This window comes from Folsomia candida, unplaced genomic scaffold (genome assembly GCF_002217175.1).
Source record: "Folsomia candida strain VU population unplaced genomic scaffold, ASM221717v1 Fcan01_Sc005, whole genome shotgun sequence".
NCBI lineage: Eukaryota > Metazoa > Arthropoda > Collembola > Entomobryomorpha > Isotomidae > Folsomia > Folsomia candida.
This window is the reverse complement of record NW_019091197.1, coordinates 1,992,610-2,019,464: the sequence shown is the minus strand read 5'-3', so window position 1 is coordinate 2,019,464 and position 26,855 is coordinate 1,992,610. Positions and strand designations below refer to the sequence as shown.

Here is a 26,855-nt window from a genome sequence, read left to right as displayed (position 1 = left end):
ATCATTCGGTCATTTTCCATGTAATAAGTATTTCTAAACGTAGTAAATTATCTGACCTAAGAAAGTAACCAAGTCTCAATTCACCTCCTCATTTACTTCAACTTTGTCGACAACTTGTGCATCTTACCATCCCTGCATAAAGTTCTAAATAGTGTTGCACTCACGAACATTTTTTGGTCCCATCGTACCGGATACTCTCCAGATATTCGTGAACTTATCGTGTTTTAGTGTAATAAAATGGCACCGTCAGCCATCGACAAAGTTGAACGTGACCGTGACACTGTTAAAGTTAATCTTACCTGGTTGGAAAAGCGTTTCAATGACCACGTCACAGCGCCTGCCCCAGAAGCGAAGATTCGACACTACATCAAAACAGTGGAACGTCAAGAGAAGATTGAAGATTTATTTCAGAAAATCGCATCAATTGTTGACCACAAAGACATGGATCCTCACTCAGCAGAATACATGTCAATGAAAGATCGAGCCCTGGAATTGGAGCACCAGTTTGCAACAGTTCTCAAGACCTTCGCCGTTCCTGTCATCCCCACAGCTGCATCACCTTCAACTCCAAGTACCCTACAGCTACCTAAGTTGACCCTTCCTACCTTCGACGGTGACCTCAACGAGTGGATAGCTTTTCGAGATATGTTCACGAATGCAGTCCACAACAATGCAAGTCTAAGCAAATCACAGAAACTTACATATCTCAAAGCGCAACTAAAAGGTGAAGCTGCACGACAGGTCCAGTCCATTACAATATCCGACGCCAATTACGATATTGCATGGACACAATTGTCAGATCGATACCAAAACGACCGTGAGATTTTCTTTTCAATTATGAAGCGATTCCATGACCAACCACTTGTTCAGCCACACTCAGCCCATGGCATTCGCCAGCTACTCGATGTGAGTCGCGAATGCATCCGATCCCTTGATGTTTTGAAGTTGTCAACGCACCATTGGGGTGCCCACCTCATGTTCATCATCGCAAGGAAGATGGACTACGCCTCCAAGGAATTGTGGGAGCAGTCTCTCAAAGACAGCGCAATTCCGTCCCTCCAAACACTTTACGACTTTCTCGAGCAGCGTGCCCGTGCTCTCTCAGCGAGCTCCACCAACGCCCAGAAGTCGTCAAAGCAAGCAACCCATAGACACGACAATGAGAAGACTTCACGTCCCAATGGCCAGCCCAGTGGTAATCTTGCTCATCTCGTCCAGTCGCCACCATGCAAAGTATGTTCGGAAAACCATCCAGTTTTCAAATGTCCAACCCTAAATGCCATGTCCGTACAAGAACCGAAGCGGTGAAGAAAGCCAGCCTTTGCTTCAACTGCCTCAAAGACAACCATACAAGCGCCCAGTGCCAAAGCTCAAAGACGTGCAGAACCTGCAACGGTAAGCACCACACTCTTCTTCATCGCGGACGGAACCCTGACGCCTCCCGATCGCAAGAAACCAGCAGTCACACGGTCCACCTCGCCCGGTCCGGCACTGCCACTGCCACAGCAAAACCTGACAAGCAACACAACGGTTCAAATGGTCAAGTTTTCGCCACCACATGTCAAGATATGAAGACCAAGAATTTAGAAACACTTCTGGCAATAGCAAGAGTCCTCGTTCCTGATCGGTACAGTAAATTGCAACCCATCCGCATTCTCAGCGATAGTGGATCCAACACCCACTACATCACGGAGAGCTGCATCAAAAAACTCGGATTACCAAGAACCCGATGCGTCGCTTCCGCCACTGGACTTGGTGAAGGAGCCCTTACTGTCGCCAAAGGATTTACATGGCTCACAGTTAGTCCCCATTTCAATCCATCCATATCAATGAAAGTCAAGGCGCTCATCATTCCCAAAATCACTGGAGATTTGCCCTTGAACCCCATCAGTCAGCACCAATGGCCACATCTGCAAAACCTGAAGCTTGCAGACCCCAGTTGGCATCAGCCTCTCCCAGTAGACATGCTACTGGGGGCCGAGTTCTTCTTCGAGGTCACCAAAGACGGCAAGAAGACTGGCCCACCCGGAAGTCCCGTCGCACTCAACTCATCATTTGGTTGGATGATTGGAGGAGGGTGCCCGGACTACAACAACTCTCTTCTCCGCAATGTGTCCCATTTGTCCACGACAGATCACATGACCGAAGAGCAGTCCTTTGACCAAGCAATGCGCAAATTTTGGGAAATTGAAGAAGTTCCACCTCATCATCGCACCCTGACCAAGGAGGAAGAAGCATGCGAAGAACATTTCACCTCCACCGTCAAGCAAACAAGTAATGGACAACTAATGGTTCACATCCCGTACAAGTTACCATGCCCTGTCCTTGGTTCCTCCCTGGAAATTGCAATACGAAGACTGAAACAAATTGAACGCAGATTAGCCATGCAACCCCACTACAAAGATGAATATGCCAAATTCATGAAAGAATATTTGGACTTAGGCCACATGACTGAAGTCGCCCCACCAGACAAGGACGACACCAATCACTGCTATATTCCTCACCATTTCGTACTCAAGGCCGACTCCACTACAACAAAATTTCGTATCGTGTTTGACGCCTCCTCCAAGACGTCAAACGGCGTGTCGCTCAACGACACAATGTTGATTGGACCTACCATTCAAGATAACCTGTTCGACCTCATCCTGCGCTTTCGTCTCCACAAAATCGCATTCACCGCCGACATGGAAAAAATGTACAGACAAGTCCTCGTCCGTCCCGAAGATGCAAACCTGCAAAGAATTGTGTGGAGAGAGAACAGCAACGAACCAATCAAGCATTTCATGTTGCGTACCGTTACCTATGGTACTGCAGCTGCCTCCTTTCAAGCCACCAGGGCCCTACAAGAAGTTGGACAACTCAAGAAAGAAGAGTTACCAAAAGCTGCTGCCGTCATTTGCCGCGACTTCTACATGGATGACCTCATCAGTGGAGATGCGAATGAAGAAGATGCACTCATCACTCAATCTCAACTCCTCGAGGCTATGGAATCAGGCGGATTCAAACTCCGCAAATGGTCCTCAAATTGTGAAACCCTGCTCAACGCACTACCCGAAGACCTACGAGAGTCAAAGTCAACTCTGCCCCTTGACGTGGATCCCACTATCAAGACGCTGGGAATCTGCTGGAACCCCAAAGAAGATGTCTTTGTATTCAAAATACAACCCCCTGCCCACGACGATACACCTCTAACAAAGAGGAAAGTTCTCTCAGAACTCGCCAAAATATTTGACCCTCCCGGCTGGTTATCACCCGTCATCATCAACGCTAAACTACTGATGCAACCTCTTCGCACTCTCCAAGTTGGATGGGATACTACGCTACCTGAATCCATTCAACAACAATGGATATCCCTGGTCCGTGACATGTCAACCCTAGCAAGACTCCAGTTACCACGACACTATCTACACGACTCCGCGATCGCCAGTCCCACGCTGGATGTTCCGGTGGTCACAAATATGTCTGGTCTCTGTGGTCAATCAAGTCAGTTAAACCCCGCGATCTCCAGTACCATGCTTAGCGTTCCGGTGGTGGACACTGACTCTTCGAAACAAAGACATGGTCACACTCTCCAATCAAGTACTCCTCATCATCCCACCCAATCCAACAATTCATCATTGCCAGCTTATTGTCTCGCTGGATTTTCCGACGCATCAGAACGAGCCTACTCAGCCGTGGTCTACTTTTGTGCATACCAAGAAGATAAGATTTCGACAAGTCTCATCACTTCGAAAACTAGAGTTGCTCCAGTCAAGACCGTTTCTCTTCCCCGACTCGAATTATGTGGAGCCCTCCTCCTCTCTGAACTCATGTCGTCAGTCCAATCAGCCCTTCGGATTCCACTACATTCCGTCACAGCTTGGACCGACTCCTCCGTTACCCTCTCGTGGATTAAGTCACACCCCTCTCGATGGAAGACCTTTGTTGCAAACCGTCTCACAAAGATCCAAGCTCTTGTTCCCCCTGAACGCTGGGGTCATGTCCGCTCCGAGGACAATCCTGCCGACTGCGCATCCCGTGGCATAAGTTCATCCGAACTTATCAATCACTCTCTATGGTGGAAAGGTCCACACTGGCTCAAGCATGGAATTCCAATTCCACATGGAGTTATTGGACCCCATGATGATCAGTGCAAAAATGAAGAACGGAATCAAACAATTTGCCATGCAGTAATCTCGTCTCCAAATCAAGTCCTACTTAACAAGTACTCGTCGTTGGATAAATTGCTACGAGTAACAGCAATTTTACTCCGATTCGCTACCAATTGTCGAGCCAAGGTCAGATCCAGTAACCCGACCATGCTCCCTCTCACCCCAGTGGAACTCAACCGTTCTCTACTCTGCTGGGTCCGAATCACTCAAGCTGAAGCATTCGCATTGGAGATTAAATGCCTGCAACAAGATAAGAACATCCCTCTTTCAAGTAAAATTGTCACCTTGAAACCGTTCATGGATCAAGACTCTGTCCTACGTGTTGGTGGTCGCTTACGCCACTCTCTACTGTCCCCAGAAGAGAAGAACCCCATCCTCCACGGAAGACTCGTTGAACTCCTCCTCCTGTGAGAACATCTCAACCACTTCCATGCTGGTCCACAACTCATGATGTCCATAATTCATCGCCAATTCTGGATTATCCGTGCGAAGGATGTAATTCGCCAATTTGTTAAGAAATGTGTCACCTGTGCTCGCCACAAGCCAGTCACCCTTCAACCAATGATGGGAGACCTCCCTTCCTTCCGCGTGACCCCAAGTCGTCCGTTCCAGAAAACCGGGGTCGACTATGCAGGTCCCTTCCTAATCAAACCAATCCAACCAAGAAGCACTACAACAATCAAAGCCTACCTTGCCCTCTTCATATGCTGCTGTACCCGTGCAGTTCACTTGGAAATTGTCAGCTCCCTGTCAACTGACGCATTCCTGGCAGCACTCTGGCGCTTTGTGTCGCGACGTGGACTTCCCTCCGACATGTACAGCGATTGTGGCACCAACTTCGTTGGAGCCGACCGAGAACTCAAGGAGATGCTGACCTTGGTCTTGTCTGCAAAACACAACCAAACCATAGCCGACCAAATCTCAACCAGAGGGATTCTATGGCACTTCAGTGTACCAGCAAGTCTTCACTTCGGCGGCCTATGGGAAGCAGGAGTCAAGAGTGTCAAGTTTCACTTAAAACGAGTGATTGGATCTCAACGCCTCACATTCGAAGAACTTACGACAACAAGTGCGAGAATCGAAGCAATACTCAACTCCCGTCCCCTTTGTCCTGAATCGAGCGATCCCAGTGATCTCACTACGTTAACCCCCGGACATTTCCTTATTGGTACCGCTCTCACCTCCATCCCTGAACCACATCTCCAAGATTTGCAAATAAGTCGCCTCTCCCGATGGCAACTCCTCCAGAGAATAACTCAAGATTTCTGGAAGCGGTGGTCCTCCGAATATCTCACCAGAATGCAACAACGACCTAAATGGATCTACGGTGACCACAAGATATCAATTGGTGACCTAGTCCTCATCAAACATGAAAATTTATCCCCCATGCAATGGCAACTCGGACGAATCACGCAACTCCACCCTGGACCAGACTTCCGTTGTGAAGACAGCAACCGGAGAACTTAAGCGTCCCTTGGTGAAGTTGTCCCCACTTCCCATCACTTCCGCATCGGATCAAGCCGTCTCATCCACACCACAATAAAATTGAAAATTGGCATTTCAAGGCCGGCGGAATGTTTCGTCTTAACATGATTAATGCATTATGAATTTGACTTATTATTTGTATGTATTTTAACTTATGATTTCTTATGCATTTTACTTTATGATGATTGAACTAATCTCAATTCCATGATTTGACTAATATAATTAGCTATCTTTTTATGTAAACTTACCTTTTTCCTCTTTACTCAAGTCAGTATATGTACGTTACACAAGAATTGTGTCTCAAGTCGCCAGTTTGTCGCTGGACTTTTGAATGTATAATATCGTTTATCAGTTCATTGTCGTGTCCTTTAAAGTTCAAATATTTTCCTCTCTTTGCGTTCCTTCTCTACATTTCTATTGGTTAACTGACTATTTAAGTGTGACGTACATAAACTTATAAATACACCTCGAACTCAAGTTCACCTTGTCAGTCGCTCAGTATCATTCGGTCATTTTCCATGTAATAAGTATTTCTAAACGTAGTAAATTATCTGACCTAAGAAAGTAACCAAGTCTCAATTCACCTCCTCATTTACTTCAACTTTGTCGACAACTTGTGCATCTTACCATCCCTGCATAAAGTTCTAAATAGTGTTACACTCACGAACAGCCAATTTTGCCAAAAAGTCCTCACAGGTGCGACTAAACTCCGCGACCATATTGCAAAACATACCGGCGAATCGTTTTACACCTGTCGTGTGTGCCCCGCATCCTTCCGGAATGGCACCACTTTGCGGGAGACCATGTCGAAAAGTGCCATCGTGGAGAGAAGTACCCCTGCCAAAAATGCGATCGCGTCTTATTCCGCAAGAACAAGCTTGACTATCACGTCAAAATATGGCATTCCGATGTAACAACACATGAATGTGACAAGTGTTCGAAATCGTTTCGAACCCGGTTGGCTCTAAACCACCATCTGAAATCGGTCCACTGTGACTTCAAAAATTTTCCCTGTCCAATTTGTAATCTAATGTTCAAAATACGTAATCACGTGAAGGCACACGTGCAAAATGTTCACAAGCAGCGCACGCACAGCTGTTACTTTTGTGAAAGGAAATTTCCAAACGTTTATACGATGAGTGATCACCTTTTGGACCACACACTGGAGATGCCGTTCAAATGCGTCACGTGTGGGACAAAGTTTAAGACAGGGTCAAGCCTTAAAGGGCACATGGGGCGGGTGCACGTGGACAGTTTAGGCCGGAAGTGCCCGGAGTGTGACGCAGTATTAAAAAATGATGGTAGCTTGCAAAAACATGTCAAATTTATGCATCATATTAAATTGTCGTTGAAGCAAGTAAGGAATATTTCGAGGGAGATGTTTGATGATTAAAGTCAAGGGTGGAATTTTTTAGTAATTTAGATTTTGAAAATATTTACTTATCCAATTTCAATCTAGCGATAGAAATTAACAAGAAAATTTCTTACTTTTAATGCACATTTATAATCAATTTTTCGATAACTACATATGTATGTATGTATATGTATGTAAGTATTTATAAGTGAATAAATACATTACTAAAATTGATTTCATAAGTAATGGAATTAAATTCCATAGGCACATCATACACAACGTTTACGTATTTAATTTGTATGTCCACAAGCCAAATATGACCACTTATTTAGCAAACAAACTAGGTAATAAAATAAGCAATCACCAAATTAATAGAGCTCTCAGCTTCAACTCGTTCACTCTACAGATACAATAACACTGATACACAGAATTTGGACAATAGTTTGTCAAGAATTATATTATTTATAGCAAGTTTGCCACTGGCAACAATATGGATAATTTCGTAACAACGATATTTAAAATTTTGGGATATTTCCCAATCTCAATTGCTAAAAAACCATGGAACAATTTAATAGTATCACCACCCTTTCCAAATAAAACGAAGAACAAATCCACACTATTTTGGACTAACTTGTCTTGTGCAGCACCTGTCATATCATTTTCATTCTTGGTATGTTCCGTTCTCACAATTTTTTTCGTCATCTTGCCCGACATCATATCCCATCCTACTGCGCATATTCGCAAACGGAGACGACAAACAAACACATTTTACGCAGCTCTTATTTTGAAATGCATTTTACACATTTTCACCGCAAGTTTCGTCAAGGTGGGAATGTTTCTGGAGAGAAAATCGTTAACAAAGCTGTACAAGGATATTCACAAATTGTCCATGTTACTCTACAGATTCAACGTTTCAAATGGTCTGGTTCCCTCAAAAACCGGGCCAAAAACCGGAAATCGGTTCAGTGCACAGTTATTAATTCAAATCCTACTTTTCCTCACCATAATTTCAGTAGGTATGGCGGAAATAATTTACAACATGCTTTCCCAACCAGGGGTAAAATTCCCGTTCGTATTTGTCTACTGTGCACCGGTAGGCTTGGGATATTTTCACTCGATATTTTCATTCGTGCTGGTTTACACGCTTAATTGGTTTCTAGAATTGTTACTCCAAATTAAAGTTATGGTAGAGTGGGAGCGTGAACAAATATTGGGGGCGGAGTTTTTAAGTGGCGTAGAAAATTTTGAAATTCAAAGTATTATGAATTTTTATGCATTTCTGCACCAGCAAGTGAAATGCTTTAATAAATTGTTCGGAATTTGGGTGACGATTGACATGATTCATAGCATCGCGAGAATTATTTTCTCGAGTTATTTCCTCGCGACGCAGACGAACTATGCAACGCTGAATGGGATTTCGGGAACGGTGCATGATTTTATGACGGTTGGACTGTATTTTTACATCATTTATGCCGTGTGTACGAAAGCGTCGGAACTTGTGGAGGAAAGTGGAGGAATTGTGAAGGATTTGAACTCGTTTATAAAGTTGGTCAACCAGAATAAGGTTAATAAATATCAAGGTATTCATAATTATCTTGGTATCAGTAGTCTTGTACAATAGTTTACGAAAAAAGGAGTCAAGGTTCTTAAAAATCGTAACCTTCGTAACGCGATTTTTGATGACAAAATCATACTCAACCATAATAACTTATTTTACGATATGAGGAATACTAAAGATACGAAGGAATTATGAATACCCTTTCTATATTTTAATTAGTAGATTAATTGGAATTTTTTTAAAATAATTGTATTCATTATTTTTGAAGAATTATTGGGGAAAACTGTACAGGAAATCGGATCCGCTTCGTGTACAGACTAATTTCTTTAACGTAAATCTTCAACTTTTGACACCGGTAAGATTTATGCATAAGATTATGCAATGATGAACTGAACTAAATGATGAACTGGTATAATATACGTAATTATTATTATTCTCCTCCCACATATGTAGGTTGTCGGGACTATAACTACATATCTCATTGTATTAATACAGTTTCAAGGGAGTGGCTGAAATTAGGAATATGTTCTAACAAATATACATCATCATAATTATAATAGTGATGTACATACGTATGTATGAAGGATTCTTTTTGTGAGACCATATACTAAAATAATTCGAACCGAAATTGTCGATAAATACTTACATACCTTATTACCTTGATTTGGTAAGAATTTGCCAAATTGTGAGACTACCATAAAGTACACAAGTTTTACTGTTCTGGAAGTATTATTGCATGGAATTGTCACAACTTTAACAAGAAATAGTGAAAACTTAAAAAGATTGAGATGATAGAGTAATCAATTTCATGTAAACTCACATAATAAATAATTGAATTGAATATACACATTTATTTGTATAATTCATATTTTTGCCAAATTTTGTAAGTTATTTTTGTGTCAGATCATTCACGCTTTCTAACCTGTTTCTGTTTAGGCTGAAACGTAACAGAACTCGTTTTCCGGACCAGAGTGAATCCCAATTTCATAAAGAGACGCCGCACCGAATCGTTCGTGGCGGCGCATTGTGCCATCGGAATACACCCCAATTCCATGATGGCACCAGATAAGCTTTGTATTATGGTCGCAGAAAGTCCTCGCCTCCGATAAGGAGGTTCCGTCCAAACATTATTCATCAGCCCGGCAGGAGAAAGGAAGGCGAAAGCGGCGAGAATACCGTTCACGAAGGCTCCTCTCGTTGCCAGATTACGAATGGAGAGCTCAATCTACAAGGGAACCAAAATTTGGGTTAGGTCAGTCAAGCAAAAAACATCTTTAAAACAAATTAGTCGTCTAATCATAATTAAATATTTAATAAGGTGTCATTCGTTCTTATGGGAATATTAATTTTTAATTTCCCCCATAGTAGACACAAGTTTACACAATAATTAAGCAAACTATGTATGTTAAAAATCACCTGTCTTCTATTTTCACGATGTTGCCAAAATTTCGTTAAGTCAGTGGCAACTGCCTGCTCGACATTGGCTTCAGTTAATGGTCCAATTCTAACCGAGTGGTCGTAATCTGATTTAAATTTATAAAATATTTCCTTGAAGTATTTGCGTCACAATACAAAAAAACATTTCATACATTCTAAGCTTTACGCTCTTACCGTTCTGGCCTGATTCCACATTTTTTACGGTTAATGCGTACATCTCACATTTTACCCGCTTCGGTTCTGCACCCCACTTTAGGCAGAGCGGAACCAAATAATTGTCACAAAATTGGTCCGGCATTGCGTAGAAGAGGGGGTTTCTCTCCCATTTTACTAACTTCTCAAAATCTCGAATCATGTCGGATGATAGACCAGCGGCAGGAAAATCGATCAAGATAACGTACAATCCGTGCATCTTTATTCCATTTAAAACCCACATATTTACAAATTATGAAATTTAAAAGAACTTGGGTGAAATATTGACATATTTTTAACCGCTTACGTTCGGCTCTTGGATGCAAACTGTGAATGGATCCTCCCATTTGGCGGTATCACCTTTTTCGCCATCAACATAAATGTAGAGCAATACTGAAGTTTCGTCGGTAAATTTTCCAAGTTTTTTTAATCGTAAAATGTTTAACATCTATGGAAAATAAATAAATAATCAATGCTTTTTGAAAATTTATGTACGTATTTGCATATGAGAAATATTCAATGCTAAATATGTCCGAGTAAATTATTATATATTGACATCGACATACTTGCCCAGACAAAGGTAATTTTTGTACCAGAGCGTCCTCCAATTTTACGAGATCGACCTCATTCACTAGATCAAACCTTCCCTCCGTCATGGTTCCAATTAAAGAATAAAATTATGCTGCTTCTAGATTTAAGCTTTATTTTAACACTAGACCAAACTATTCTTACAAAAATATGGATTATGAATTATTAATCTGCACTCAACTTTACACACTTATTTATATGCAAGAAACATAGCTGGATGCACAGATGAGAGAAATTGATTCAAGCTGCCCAACTCCAAAAATAACCATGACTAATTAAATGTATACTTACATAACTTTACTTGTACATTATAATAGTAGATATGTACATAAGTTTTCTGGACTAACTTTATGAGGAATACATATATACATACTATGCGATATACGACAATCAGATATGCGGTAGTGCCACTGTTACATAATTTATATACATACATACATACATAAGCAATATGTATGTATGTATATATGTATGTATGTATATTGGAATACGCGAATAGTGTTGGATTGTCGGAGCTGCACATTCGGATAAAACCTGATAAGAATTGGCATCGCTTAACTTGAAAAGTTGTTTATCTGAATTTATGCAATAAGTAAATAAGTGATCTGCTTATGTAATTCACCTTGGATTCATTTACTGTCAAATTGACAGTGTCAATAATGCATATTTAAATATGTATGCATGTACATAAATGTTAATATTATAACATGTATTTATGTACATAATATAAATGTAACATATATATATTTAAATTTATGTATTCATAAGTATGTTGAGCCTTAATCTTTAAATGTTCATATGCATATGCATGTGTACAAACAAAGGTCTGAAAATCATTATTAAACTGGCATTGTCTTTACTGATTTCATATAATTGCATTTCATTCAAATTAATGAAATTTCTTAATTATTAATATTGTAAGTTATCTATAATATTCAAGTTGTCAAAGAAATGTTTGTCACTAACCCTATGGACATCTTTCTTATTCTTGTTGCAACTCTAACTTAAAGTTGCCACAAATTTTTTCAACTTCCTCAACCGTTGAGGTTATATCCGTCTCGTTGACCTCGTTGTTGTTGTTTTCATCAATTTCGGGGATACTGTGACGTAGTAAAAGGAAGCCCTTCTTCTCCCTTAAAATTATTTTTATGTAAATATTTACGCATTTTTTTATATGACTATGCATGTATCTGCAAACCTACAATAACGGCATTGGGAAGTTTTTCGCTTTTACTGCACGAACAGAATCACGTCCGTTATCTTTGCAATAGAAAATTGCAGAATTCAGCGGGTTTTCTGACCCACTTCCATAGTCAATGTGGGTTGATACCAAGACGACATTGTGCTCAGCAAGGGCGTCAGTTAACTCTTTCTAAATTTTATGTTAGGCAAATGTATAGACATACAAATTTCAGTATCTACATAATTTGCATACACTCTTAGAAATCCAGTAATAAAATAATACCAAGCGGTATTCACATTTGCTCTACCAAGTGGCATTGATATGTATGTGTTATCAAATCGGTTGTAAAATTTTACGGCATAATAGTAATACCAAGCGGTAATATCAAGCTACTTTAATTCAATACCGAGAAACCAATACCTGCGTGACTATACCAGATTTCTAAAAATGTACAGATACATATCGTCTGAAATAATTTGTGGAAACTTATATTTATACTTGAGGGTTATCAGTCAAATTGACGAATCCAAGGAATTTGTACAAATTCCGGTGAACGATGTTGCCAAAAATGGTTTCAGCTTGGACACCTCCCTTCCCCCAGTTGCAGATAAGTTCAAAAATTGCATCGGTCAGCTTTAGGAAGGCCGAAATGTCCTTGTGAGCAGAGGAAAGATTATACCATTTCCCTGTGTCAGGCCCATAGACGAATTTCTCTTCAGAATTGGCGGAATTTAAGCCGTCCAAAATCCTATGCAAAATATATATGTTTACAACATAACGAAACATGCGAAAAATTGCGAATATGACATATGTACATATGTATTTACATTAGCTCTATGATTTTAGTATCCTTATGCTGATACGCCTTCTGGTGGAAGGCCGCCCTCTGGTGGAAGAGTTCTTCAAGATTTTGCCGTATTTTTTGTCGGTACGCGATTCGAAGCTCACCCCCATGGTCGGGGCTACGTAGGACTCGACTCTCGTTGAAGACTCGTTTGTAGTCGAAGGACGTTTTTAAATTCAGTTGTTTACTATCGCGGAGAAGATAGTCGAATTTATCAACGTCAATTTTCGTCCTGCTGTTGGACACAATCTAAATAAAATACGTTCATATATTTTTCAAGGTTTAAGATTGTGAATTCAGGGTTTATACACTAAATTTTCATGCAAAGGCTAAATTTATCATTAGCGACATTAGCGTAATGGGAAAACTTGGTGCCTTCGTGAAAATTGATTGCAAAAACGATTAATTCGCGATTTCCGTAATGTTCAGATTTCGTAGAAATGAATATATACATATGTACCTCATACAAAAAGTGTTTCGCCGCCGGTCTGCCCTTAAATTCCATCCCCTCTCCGTCAAGGGAATGCCCCAAAATTATTTCCTTTATGAAAGTAACGTCATTCCGGGTCAACCCATGGCTTTGAAAAATCGGCATTAAATCATTTTTCTCAATCATATGATCCAAAATTAGGCGCGACATGAACTCATGCTATCAATCAAGATATTCATAAATGAATGAAGACTTTTTATCTAAGGAGGCATTATGATAATGATAACGAATAGTTTTACCGAGTAGTCCTTGTCATGTTTTTTCATAAAGTGTTCCCACGTGTGTGAAAACGGACCATGGCCTAAGTCGTGGCAAAGGCCGCCGACATACACGCAGAGTATGTCTTTATCATCGATGCCCAATTCTGGCTGGTTTTTGCGCAGAATTTTCGCACACTTTCCAGCCAAATAGCATGTCCTGAAAAAATCAGCAAGTATCTATGTATTTATTTTTTAAAGAAATAGTCATTGTACAGGGTCACTATATGTGTGTACATACGAGTTCATCAATAAATACATATGTACATATCGCTCTTGTCCACTGTTTAAAATTTGACCACTCGCCTAAATATGTAATTTACTCCGAAATGTATAAAACTATAAAATATGGAAACAAATGTAACCCATTTTTAAATATAAAAAATTGGTTTTGGACCAGTAGAATGTAAAACTGAATGGGCTTTCAGATCAACCCACGTACATATTACTAGACACTGAACAAGTACATATATAAATAAAGAACATATTTTTAAATTATCAATCGCCATAATCACCAAAACTGCACTTCATTAATCCCAAAAACAAATATGTATGTACTTCGCCATTTATGATTTGTCCCCAATTTATGACCTGATGAAGGTATCTGTATGTGCCGAAAGCTTGTCAATAAACTCAATTTCAAAAATATGTCCTCCAACGCCGATCAATCAAATTATATATATAACAGAGGATGGAAGCAACTACTACACAAAATACGGACGCTCCACGGCGGGGCTGAAGTCATCGACGTTAGAAAATTGGAATCTCTTCATAAAAGGAAAGTACAAATTCAAAATAACACAATCTTCTTGAAAAGATGCAAAAATCTTAATTTAACACCAAAAGGCTTCAAAATGCAACATTTAACTAAACAGTTTGGACCTCATCCACTAATTGCCAAATTTCAAACCGAGTATGAAGAGAAACTCCTTAAAACAATGATCAAGATCAATTTTCAAGAATTACACCAAATTGAGAATGATTTAAAAAAATTAAGAATCTCGACCAGAGAAAAAATGCCACAATTATGGGGATGGATATGTGAATTAATAAACCACACACAAGACTCCATCCAGACTCAAATCAAACAACGGCACGTAGAAAAACTAGACGCCCTAAATAAAGAATCGGCATCTAAAATTATTGACCAACATTCAAATCCCGAAAGTCCAATTCTAATCCAAAATCTTTCTTCATACAAACCGGATGAAAATGAAGAAAAATTACTGAAACTTGGTCTAAACTTCTCACTACCACACAAAGACATAAGAATACCGATGATTGACACAGCAGCCACAATAGAATTACGAATGTTGGACATGGAGATAACAGAGAACGTTAAAAATGATGTTCGAACTGGCGTAACCCAAATTATGAAAAAATTCGTCAATAAATCTAACTTCAAAACAAAATGGAGTAAGTCAATTTCAACATCTATCCGGTCAATTCAAAACAACCAAAACATTGTCATCTCCAAAGCTGATAAAGGAAACTGCGTGGTCATTATGAATAAAACGGATTACATTAAGAAAGTAGAAGAAATGATACACGACGGACCCTATATTCGATTACCACAAGATCCAACGCCCAATCTTTCGAAGAAAGTAGAATTAATTTCCAAGAGGTTAGCTGAACAAGAAAAATTAACACCACAAGTAGCAAGCAATCTTGTAATAAAAGACCCAAGAGCACCCATATTATATGGAGCCCCAAAAATTCATAAGGAAAACACTCCTCTCCGTCCCGTTGTTGATTTCAGAATGTCACCAACTTATAATCTGGCTTCTCACATTGCAAATATTTTGAAAAATGTCACAACAAATCACAAATACAGTATTAAAAACTCAACAGATTTTGTGAAAGAGATTAAAACTCTCAAAAGAAGACCCGGAGACCTCATGGTATCTTTTGACGTCGTCTCACTGTTTACCAAAGTACCAATAGAACAAAGTCTAAATATAGTCAAAAATAGACTCAACAGGATATCAGATTTAACTTCAATCACAAAATTATCCGTTGATGATATTATGGAATGTCTTAAAATATGTCTTTCCTCCACATATTTTAAGTTTCAGGACGGATACTACTCACAAATGGAAGGGACAGCAATGGGAAGTCCGATTTCGGCCATAATAGCAGAAATATTTTTACAAGAATTAGAAATTCAGACCATTGCCAACGAACGTGCAATCTATTTTTGGCGCAGATATGTAGATGACATCTTCGCATTAATCAAACATCGAAAGAAGAAAACAATATTAGCCAAAATCAACGATTTCCATAACTCAATTAAGTTTACCACGGAAGAAGAAAACCACGGGAAATTACCGTTCTTAGACTTGATGTTATATGAAAAATCTAACCGATCAATTGGATATCATGTATACAGGACACCTACCAACACCAATAAATACCTGAACTACAATTCACAGCACCCACTGGCTCATAAAATTGGTGTAGTGGACACTTTACTTACAAGAGCTCATCGACTGTCGGACGAAACCCACATTGAAGAAGAATTGGGATTAACAATGGACATTTTAAGAAAAAACGATTATCCAAACAAGTTAATTAAGAATAGATTGGATATAGTAAAAAGAAAAGCAGAACTAAATTTTCCAAAAACAGATCCGGAGTTTGAAAAAAGAATCATTTTACCTTATGCTGGAGATGTAACTACGAAAATAGCTAAATTCTTGAGAAGAAAATTGGAAATAGAACTTGGATATTACCCTGGGACTAAACTAAGCTCTCTTATATGTAACACAAAAGAAAAACCTCCCAACACCAAAGCTGGAATCTACAATTTCAAGTGTAAAAACTGCTCATCTAAATATTTTGGAGAAACTCAAAGAGATTATGAGAAGAGATTTGCAGAACATCAATCCGACATACGCAGAGCAGTAACAACTTCTCCTGTATCATTACACATGGCAGAAAATGACCATCAAGTAGACACAACGTCAAATTAATTATGAAGGAGAAAAGACGCTATTTCCGGAAGTTTAAGGAAGCATTATGCATACGCAGCACAGAAGAAAAAATGAATAACTCTCAAGGAATGCATATCAACCCTATATGGTGCTCAGCACTCGTCACTTTTTTAAATTATCAATCGCCATAATCACCAAAACTGCACTTCATTAATCCCAAAAAACAAATATGTATCTACTTCGCCATTTATGATTTGTCCCCAATTTATGACCTGATGAAGGTATCTGTATGTGCCGAAAGCTTGTCAATAAACTCAATTTCAAAAATATGTCCTCCAACGCCGATCAATCAAGCTATAAACATATTTTAAGTCTACATACCCAATACAGTGTTCGAACCGTTTATGACATGCGCTCGGATATACGAAGTAACACATTCCTAACTGCATCAGGCACCGCAATCTTTGGAATTGTGGCGTGTCAATAATCCTGTTGCATAAGTCCGGAAGCCCGATAGCTTTATGGACGGCGTCATTATAAAACCTGGTTTTCTTCAGGATCGAAACGCCCCTTGCTTCCAAGTTGAAATTAAATTGAGGTTTAAATAAAACCATGTTAAAATCCGTTACGAGAAGAAATTTTCGCCAGTATATCCTTGGTCAACTTATACGAAAATATTTTTATGTGTGCTGATTGTGTCCTACTGGGATCTGAATCTCTACAACTCCTCTTTTTCAACTGTGTTTATCACAATTTGTTTACAACCTGCCCATAAAAATGCCCTTGCACACGAATGGATGATGATAATGTGATAATAAAGTGATGTGCAGGTAAATTGGCAACCCTGATTTGTATCATTGGGAAATGTAGAGATACGGAAATCAAAACGCGACAAGTTTATTATTATAATCAATCAAATTGACAGCATTTTCAGCACTTTTTACATATGTAAGTTAATGCGTAAAAAACAGCTTTATATATTTGCCTGGTTTAAATATTTATTGACTTTAACATTAATTTTACCAATGTAAATATACATAGGTACATATGTATGTATACCATGCATTTTACACCGTATTCCCATAATAAGAGCAAGGCGATCAAAAATAATTATCAATGCATTGTTTTGTTGGTTGTCATTTATTCACTTGTTATTCCTTGTTCAGTGCAATTTAATGACTAATACGTTGGTTTGTGTTGTAAAGAGCTCAACACTTTAGTTGTTTGCTGCATAAAATCAGACAAATTAAACCCAACTTCAGTGGGTTTGGTGTGAACCGTATTAAATATTATGTAAATGCTCATCCTAAGTTGTGTCAGCAAAGTCGTTCCCTATGAAAAACATATTTATCTATTCGTGCAATCATGCTATCCACATAGGTTCTTAATTTTCACCACTTTTGTAATGTGCATACATATGTGGGCCAGACAACATAATAGCCATTAGTGATTTCATTTTAAAGTAAATTAGTTTTATGTATGTGTAATAATATTGGTAAGCGTGTATCATTGATTTTTCATATGGGAATGTTAATACGAGAAATTTGATAATGCGTTAAGCGGCCTAGTGCCTCGTACGAATCCAAGTTCTATTTGAATCCCGGGTACGAAATTCTCTCATTTCGGAATTCGATTTCAGACATACCTACAGAAACATTATCAATAAGTTTAAAATCCTAGAGTCAATTACACAGCAGCCCTATCTGGATTTTTTTAAGTAGTCCTTTAAGCAGACTGTATTTAGAGATACGGATAAATCAATAGTCATTTTATATGTACATATTTGAACACACTACATATATGTACATACATATGTATGTATAAGTCTGCTAAATGTATGTGTTGCTTCACGTCTACTGAATTAAATATAGCTATGGTCTTATCATACAAAGTTGGTAAGAGTTCTTAAAAATAAAATAATCTAATTAAACAGCAAGTTAAGGCAAGGGGAAGGATACTGATTCGTCGGTTGAAATTCCGCAAATATGTATGTAGTTCCATTCGTATTGTGATATAAGAATAGTGAGTTCTTATCTCTTGTATATACATACGTGCATATATAGTTTATAATTATTAAACTCGTAGTCGAACAATACGATCGTTGCAAGTCAGAAAATATTTTAATTTCCCAAACTGTATTGAGTAGGTTTTTTTAATTACTGGTGTCTCCTCTTTGTAACGAGAAATTGATTAAACAATACAGTCTTACAAATAATCTTACCATTTTGAAGAGTATAGGATCACTCTCAATGCTATATTATGTAAGCATGTAAACTGTTATATGTATATCCAAAGTAAACGTTATTCTTTATCAACCTTACGTTATTCTGGATTTTGTATAGTTAGTTAATATAGAATCGAGAGTGCATTTACATATCAAATGGGCAACATTATTTTTAAGAGTGTAGTATCTTATGATCAGTTAATCAGTCAGAACATATACTGGCAATTGCAAAAAACAGCACTATTTTAAATCGACACCTTTATAACTCGAGTTCGATTGCAAATCTTTAATTATTTAATTCAGCCGTTCCGTGGTCTAAACAAAATGTATTTCCATGTTTCAAAATGTGTTTTTTCATTTAGAAAGAAAGAATCACGTTAAATTCCAAAATAGAGAAAAATTTACAAACGTCACCATGACAACCCCAAACAAAAAGAAGAAGAAAGAATTCGCCTTATTGCCTTCCCAATTTCTCGACATCTATTCCTCCACGTTCGATAAACCATACTTCGAACGACGTCCTCTGGCGTGGAACATCACCAGCAAACAACTAATTCGGGTACCATTTACATCCTGTAAAATGTACTGGTTCAACGTGTGCGTGGTCGTCATGGCGATGAACGGTACACTGCTGAGTGTTCTTCTCTGGCGACAATACCGCTACGGGAGCAACAGTACATGGATTGTATCCTTCTTTCCGGTAGTCACGACTCTTATACTTGCCGCATTCCTGCTAACAGTAATGTTCGCTTATTGGTCGTCTGGAGTTGCTGACTTGGTCGGAAAAATGATAGCGTTGGAACGTCGGCTCATGACTGGTAATTTTGGTCTCGCTAATATATAAAATGGTAGAGGGAGTTTAAGATGTAACCCCAAAAGTGATGGAGCCACAAAGTTGGGCAATTAATAGAAATCGTATATCTTAAGTCATGTAGGTATTTATTTTTCGGTATTGAAGTTGTCACCGTTGGCCGCGTGCAATTAAAGTTATATCCTCCCATAAAAATATGCTACCGATAAGGCGAGCCTTTAACACTGAGCTATTTCTATAGGCATTACTTATCAATGAAACTTTAGTAGAGTCTTATATGAATAGAGCTTGGCGCTATTTTAATAGATTTCTAGGAGTGCATAAAAAAATTTAAAATTAAATTCATGGTTTATGCCCTCCACTTAAATTACAGAATCTCTCCCCCACATTCGGAAACAAGTTCCCTGCTACAAAACCCTCGTCCGGTTCATGAAGTTCCAAAACTACTTCATCATTTTTTTCTGTTTTTACGCATCTGCCGTAGGAACGCTTACGGACCTCTGTCCTCATGGTTTCATAATGACGGAATACTTCGGAGCGTACCTTGCAAAATATTGGATCCTACGTTGGACCGTGAAAACAGCCAGTTTCGTCATCATGACCGTAGGACTGTTGGAAAGCAATCAAATGACCATTATGTCCACGACGGTCATTAGCTCGATATTACTGCCCTGGGAAAGGATCACCATTCTAGTTGCAAATCTCTCATACGCGACAAAATCTCAGTTCAACAATGTAGCCTGGAACTATAGACAGATGCAAGTTGTGGCCATAATCGGGCGAAAAATTGTCATGACCATGTTGTCCATCATTTTCGTGGGATGGCTCATCGTGATCTCTGGGTTTAACTATGTCACTCTCAAATTGTACGGTAAGATGCCCTTCGTTGTATACATCGTTGCACCGTACATATCTGCATTAATTACCGTGGTGGTGTATTTGCTACTTCCGGCGTTAATCAGCATTCACACCAAGTGGAAGGATGGGCTCGGTAACTTGAAGTTGGGTAAGGTCAGGAAATCCGAGGAGAGAATGATCGTTTCCTCGATACCGATTTGGGGCTTGGAATGTGGGTTGTCGGCCACTTCGTTTTATCGTATTGAGGAAGACTATAAAGCAGAGTTTTTTATGAATGTGGTGAACAACACATGGAATTTGCTCCTGACATTTCCTTGAAACTGTAAATGTAGGAATGAATAATATGCATGAACGATGACGGGCAAAATAGCGTAAGGATACTTGCTAAGTAAGTATTATATAAATTGAAAGGTCGTATGATAGTTTATTGTGTTTATTATTCTAAATGGTTCTAATTCTTCCCTAATTTCCCCCTAAATTTGTTTTACTCTCAATTTCTCACATTTATGTTGTAAAGAACCTATGTAGTGTAACGCCCCCTGTTTTAACTATGGGGTTTGCGTGTCCCTGTCCACACCCGCTTTCGTGGATGCCCCTTGTTTTGTGACTTTTGTGCGAATAATTTGAGTAGAAGTTCACTTTTATAGAAAGATTATAAAATATATTTATTAATATCAATACCGACTGAAAAATATTGATTACCGAAATGCTAGTATTATTTAATACGTGGGAGAGCTTATGGCTAGTTTATATTTTACACCTTATCTAGACGGGAACTTATTCTACTTTAAGAAACTTAAAAATATGTAACCTTGATGGTTGCTAAATTCCTTCACTCGTGTCACCTTCTTCACTCGTGTCTAAAACTACACTCCTCTCTTCTCTTCTCTGCTTACTCTATATATGTACATCTATGACGTAGCAGTGCTTGTAGCGCTGTTACCACCCTACGCTCCTCTTCCCTATCCTTTTCTCCCCTTCGTGATCAGAGTTCCTAATACGTCACGAATTCTAAGTTTTCACCTTCTAAGGGACCGTATACGTTGGGTATCGACTTTTCTGACCTAAACTTCTTGCAGGTACCTAAAGTGATAGCTGATTATCACTTCTTCAAGAAGTTAATTGAGAAAAGGTCACGAGCGCATCTATACGGTCGAATCATATCATGGATCCCTAGTTTTCCTACCTTTTGATTGACCGTACACCTCATATTTCGACCTTCCTCAACTTTTACTTTGATAGAACTATAGAAAGAGAGTTGATTATCTTATCTATCAAAGAAAAGTTAAGGATAAGGCAATACCCGAGGTATGGGGCCTGATCAAACTTGAAACTTCACCTACATGTGTTTGGTTAACCATGAGAGGCGAGTTGATACATATATATAACACTCTGCATATGAAACTAAATCTATGTAGTTGAATCCCTTGCCCTTTGGAATGGTAATGTCGCATATGCATTATCATTACAAAGGTTGCAGTAGTATTCGTCCAAGTTCGTCCAATTTTCTTGTCTCGCAGGAAACTCACTAATTTCTAATTATCAATAGAATATGAAATATAACGATAAAAATTACTGTATTTTAACATTTGTTAAGCTACTTATGGAAGTACATATTTATTCATGTCAATATGTATTTAAAAATGTTCCTAGAGGATCTAGATTAGTTCCGATTATTTAGATTAGCATTAATGCCTTATCTAGTTTGTACTGATATGCATATGTATGTACGTGCCTACATACTTTTACTGTAAGTTCTGTTGTGAATTACGATTTCTGTAGAATATAAGGTATGTATATTTAGGACGGAACGATAGTACTTAAGAAGAAGGGTATTAACTCGTGTCGAAGTTATGCACGACAGAGATTGGCTTATGTAAATGTTGGCTCAACATTCTTGAGTACTTATGTAATGTACATATGTAATTCACTAAAGTTTATGAATCCAACAGAATCAACAACATTGCATACTTATTTTAATTAACCTATCCATTACTTTGGTTAGATAATTATTTACATATGTCGCATTCAGTGGGCGCGGAAGCGTGGAGACAGGCGGAGACAATGTCAAACAGTTAATCGATATCCCCCACATCTGCCCATGTTATATAAATGCTAATGTCCTCACGTCTTCCGCAGCCACTGATAGCATTAATAGTTACGAATCACAAATCCCTACTTCTTCGTTGATTATATGACTGCATGCATAAAAGTTAGATAAGAAGGGTCACGTAGAGTCATATAGATACGCTTCATTTCCTACCATGAAAATACAATGCTACCAATTTATCACCCACCGTTCCACTGCGTGCCTCCGTTACAGTGGTGAAACGTCGTTACAAAGTGTTCTTGCGGTTAAAACCTACGAAGTCAAAAATTATAAATATGTATTCTATAAACATGCTAATCATACATACATAACGCTGTGTAAAGTTCCAACATTAAAATCTTGCTGATTTTATACCATTCATTCCTCAGAAACCGAGATACATAAGATTTCCAAATTTTCTAAAATGGTTTCAAAATTTGTGACATATCTTCTCACTTTTACTGCAATTACAAATTTCATTCCGAATTCGGACTCATCCTTTGTTCATCTTTTCGGTGGAATGACCAGTTGCGATTTCCTTACCATTTATGACGGCATATTTACCGAAAATTTCCTTATTACTGCCACCTCCCATCTCACCAGGATCGTCAAGATGCTCCCTGCATACATTCGTTACAAAATACTACGTAAAGATCACGTGTTCCCATTTCCCCTCGACATTGCGCAATCTCACCATTCCCCTTGCCAAATTAGTGTGCTGCTTTCTCACGCCTTATTTCAGAGTGGATCTCCCATGCGTGGGAAGGATTTCACAAAATGGATCGGAATTTCAACCTTCCTCCATTCATATTTCCTCAATCCGAAAGCAATTGAGTACAATAATTCCTTGGATAAAACCCCAGTGAGGAGGACATTTATTTCCGACACGGCAAACACATACGTCTTTACGTCGATTAAATTAAATTCGGATAAAGATGTGATCATGAGGACCATGCTTGATCCCCAATTTAAAGCTCTTTTTGTCTTTTACGACATTCAGAGGTTTGCATTCGTCTTTCTTACTGAAACGACGAAGGAACTATGTTGCCTAACTTCAAAAAGCAAACCAAGCCTGTCCGAAACGCAGTGCGGGAAAATTAAGAGATACGAAAATGTGTTTCAAACCTATTTTAAAACGTGTAAATTCACGTTTTTTTGGCGCTACATTAACGGCCTGACGTACCGTCCAGATGGGAGCTATGCTAAAACTTCAAAAATATTACCCTCTACGACGCACCTTAACCCATTCGAGTATACCGCTCTGTTCGATATTTATCTCCACGTGGCGCAGATTATTACTTAAAGGTCAAATTCTTCTTTGACCTTGTCCCATTATTCTCCTGCCATCATTTCCGACACTGTGCACTTAGGAGCTAAATCGACCAAAAATGTGGTCACGAAAATGAGCTGTTTCAATTTTCTTTCGTGCTATGAAGAGAAATATATTTCTTTTGAGTTTTACCTCACCCCTTTTAAGCCTGACTTGTGGGGCACGTTGCTTATCTTTCTGGGTATGCTGATAACCCTTCTAATGGCCTTTAAATGGATCTACTTTCCTGATAATGGAACATCATACAGTTCGATGTGGCTCTTATTTATCGCTATGTTACTTGATGATACGCCTTACGTACCCAAGAGGCTAGAAAGATCGCAGTTTTACCGCATCATTTTTTCCGCTTGGGGCCCAGTTGCCCTACTTTTGATGAACTGTTACAGCAGCCTGATTATCTCCGAGTTGAACGCGCCGCTACGTGGCGCCACGCCCGAATTTTTGGAGGATCTTGTGTGCGAAAAATCCATTCTGACAAGGCAAACTAGGTTTTTGGTTAACATTACTAGTACAGATTTGGCCAAAATCCTCGCAAGAAAACCTAGAAACTTATCGCTTTCATGGGACGACCCTGGCTGTTTTCGATTTCTGATGGCACAAAACTACAAATACGAACGGATGCCAATGCTTGCTTATGCCTTGGTGGATATTCGAAAAGAAATTCAGCTTAAATTACACCATGTGGACAGAGTGGGAGGCGTAGCACAAATGGGACGAAGTCAGCTTGCTGAATTTTTATTATTGAGCGACAAGCATTCCATCTATCCGAGAAGGTTGGCAAGTGTGTTCCTGAAAAATAGGAGGAGGGCGATGGAAATGTATCAAGGTTATGCCGAAAAGGAGATTGCGCTTTGCGAAAAGAGTGTCCTAATCGGAGAGAGGACTAACGTTGATAAAGAATTTGTCTATTTATCGGGAAAATATCCTAGGAAGAAGTTTTATAAGGGGATAGATGACTTTAGATCGGGTTTGAGGGCGTGGAGCTTTAAAGGTAGCGGGGGGTCAAAGGTGCCCAGGAATTTTGCGGCAATCTTGGAGTCTGGAATTTATGAGGGGTGGAAAAGCAAGTGGCTCGAGGGAGACTTGCCCGGCGGGGTAGGGCAGTCCCCAATGGGGAAGAGTTAGACAAGCCAATGTCCCTGGTGGGAGGGATAGTTACGCTTTTTATGGGAACGGGATGTCTGTTATTGTTGGGGGGATTTGTTTTAATTTTGGAGAATTATGCGGTCATGTGGAGGCTTTGGATTCGATTATACAAATATTTGGCTGGCCTGGATTTTAGCACACAAGTGAACAAAGTTAAACGGAAGATTTTAAAATTACGCATATGCCGTAAAATTTACCTGTGATTTTATTTCTTTAGATCATTTGGACTTAGGTTAAACTTAATTTTTGGTCTTATACATTTAACTACTTACTACTAGTAAGCTAGTATGAGCAACATGTCTACTAGTAGTAAGTTACTACTAGTAGACATGTTGCTCATACTGTTGGACGTAAATACGGTAATATTTTTAAGATATATTTAAGACTATAGTCATACAGTGATATAAATTCTCCTTACTCCATTCATACTTTTCTAAGCATTCTAAATATTTGCTACATCCGGCAGACAAGTCTAAACAAGGTTACAACCATAGATATGTACTTACATATGTACGAGTACATAGTATAGACGCCCAGGTAAATTCCTGGTGATTCTGCCGACTGAAAAAGTGCGACAAAGTTACAAAGTCCGTATCCGTTAAACTCAAATTATACCAAATCGTCTTCTTGCTCCGACGCTTTTTCAAGGGTTCAGGAAACTATCAACTATGCGACCTAATGTATGTACAAATGTATGTGTGACTAGTTTCGCAGGTGACACTTGAAGTATAATTTGTGTGTACATACATACTTGCTTATTGAGTATACATATTGAGTCTGCAGGACATGATTACAACATGATTTCCGTATTAAATCCGTAGCTAAGTATGTAAATGCGTATTTATTGTTTACTATCCTCACCCCGTAAATCCTATTTTTTGTACACATGACCATCTATACATTAGCTTGGGATTTCCATTTGGTATAATCAATTAGACTTATGTAAGGTCATTAATCGACGAATTGGCAAAATTATAAAAAAGTAGCAACTTAATTTACTCGTTTCGATGATAAAGTCTTGAGATACACCTGCTAACTTTATATGGAAATAGCATCTTCTCTATACTGTCTTGCGATCGAACCTTTTTTGTTCAATCTAGACAACAAGTTGAGAGATTCAGGTCCTAGCGCATGGCGCAGACACCCAAATATCTACCTCTCGGCTTACGCTGATGATACCAACGCTTTGTTGGGTAATCAAAATCAGATTTCGATTGTCGTATCCGAATATACAAAGTTTTCCGCATTCTCGTCCTCAAAACTGAACAGTAATAAGTCCAATATTCTAATTTTGGGAGCTTATAATCTTCAAATCCCGGTAGAATTCCCAGTAGTGTCTGACGGTTTGAAAATTTTGGGAATCTACTTTGGGCATAAGAGGTATATGGCCCAAAATTTCTTGACCATGATGACTAAATTTGACTCAAAACTAGAATTTTATACGACGAAATGCGCCCCTGTTAGTCATTTTTCCAGAGCTAAAATCGTGAACACTTTTTTACTCCCAATATTCTGGTATGTGCTAAAGGTATTAGATCCCCCAGAAAGTTTTTTAGGCTTGATTTGTTCGAAAATTGAAAATTATGTATGGGCAACATCCAAAAGGTGGGTAGCGCGTCCATACGTCTACCTGCCGATCTTAAATGGGGGTCTTGGCGTGCGCAGTCCAGCAGCGCAGATTGCCACGTTCAGACTTACATTTGTTCAGAAAATCATGGCCCAAAATAATAATACATATTTTTTAACAGAGTCAGAGTTGCAGACATCTAAATTTATAAATGGTGATATGAATTTGTCACCGTTTTTCACTAACATCCAGACCATGACCCAACTGCTTGGACTAAGGCTTACCTCTTGTAGTAAGGACATACTTAATGAGATTCATATTCATAGTAAAATAGTTTTCCATGATCTCAGCAATAATT

At 38.8% G+C, this 26,855-nt stretch overlaps 4 protein-coding genes across 5 annotated transcripts; 2 read left to right on the top strand and 2 right to left on the bottom strand.

Annotated features, from left to right (window-relative positions):
* Positions 1 to 4,561: 4,561 nt before the first annotated feature.
* On the top strand, positions 4,562 to 6,204 carry LOC110849970. The gene has a single exon (XM_022097453.2). The coding sequence runs from the start codon at positions 4,599 to 4,601 to the stop codon at positions 5,616 to 5,618; it is 1,020 nt and encodes a 339-aa protein (XP_021953145.2). The 5' UTR covers positions 4,562 to 4,598; the 3' UTR covers positions 5,619 to 6,204.
* An 828-nt stretch (positions 6,205 to 7,032) lies between these two features.
* LOC118435548 lies at positions 7,033 to 9,290 on the top strand. Its single transcript, XM_035851732.1, has 3 exons — positions 7,033 to 8,554; positions 8,817 to 8,903; positions 9,002 to 9,290. Exons 1-3 carry the CDS (start codon positions 7,481 to 7,483, stop codon positions 9,059 to 9,061), a joined length of 1,221 nt encoding a protein of 406 aa, XP_035707625.1. The 5' UTR covers positions 7,033 to 7,480; the 3' UTR covers positions 9,062 to 9,290.
* Positions 9,291 to 9,374: 84 nt separating this feature from the next.
* Positions 9,375 to 11,381, bottom strand: LOC110849820. Of its 2 annotated transcripts, none has more exons than XM_035851734.1 (5): positions 10,771 to 11,381; positions 10,485 to 10,625; positions 10,160 to 10,397; positions 9,965 to 10,071; positions 9,375 to 9,773 (listed from the first exon to the last, which is right to left on the bottom strand). In XM_035851734.1, the coding sequence occupies exons 1-5, from the start codon at positions 10,831 to 10,833 to the stop codon at positions 9,453 to 9,455; spliced, it is 870 nt and encodes a 289-aa protein (XP_035707627.1). In that variant the 5' UTR covers positions 10,834 to 11,381; the 3' UTR covers positions 9,375 to 9,452. The 2 variants fall into 2 exon arrangements, with proteins under 2 accessions (XP_035707627.1, XP_021952964.1); XM_022097272.2 differs by having other exon boundaries at positions 10,744 to 11,223.
* A 217-nt stretch (positions 11,382 to 11,598) lies between these two features.
* Positions 11,599 to 17,255, bottom strand: LOC110849742 (deoxynucleoside triphosphate triphosphohydrolase SAMHD1). The gene is made up of 7 exons (XM_022097180.2): positions 16,854 to 17,255; positions 13,522 to 13,699; positions 13,253 to 13,441; positions 12,776 to 13,041; positions 12,447 to 12,696; positions 11,968 to 12,137; positions 11,599 to 11,898 (listed from the first exon to the last, which is right to left on the bottom strand). Exons 1-7 carry the CDS (start codon positions 17,084 to 17,086, stop codon positions 11,748 to 11,750), a joined length of 1,437 nt encoding a protein of 478 aa, XP_021952872.1. The 5' UTR covers positions 17,087 to 17,255; the 3' UTR covers positions 11,599 to 11,747.
* Positions 17,256 to 26,855: the final 9,600 nt, after the last annotated feature.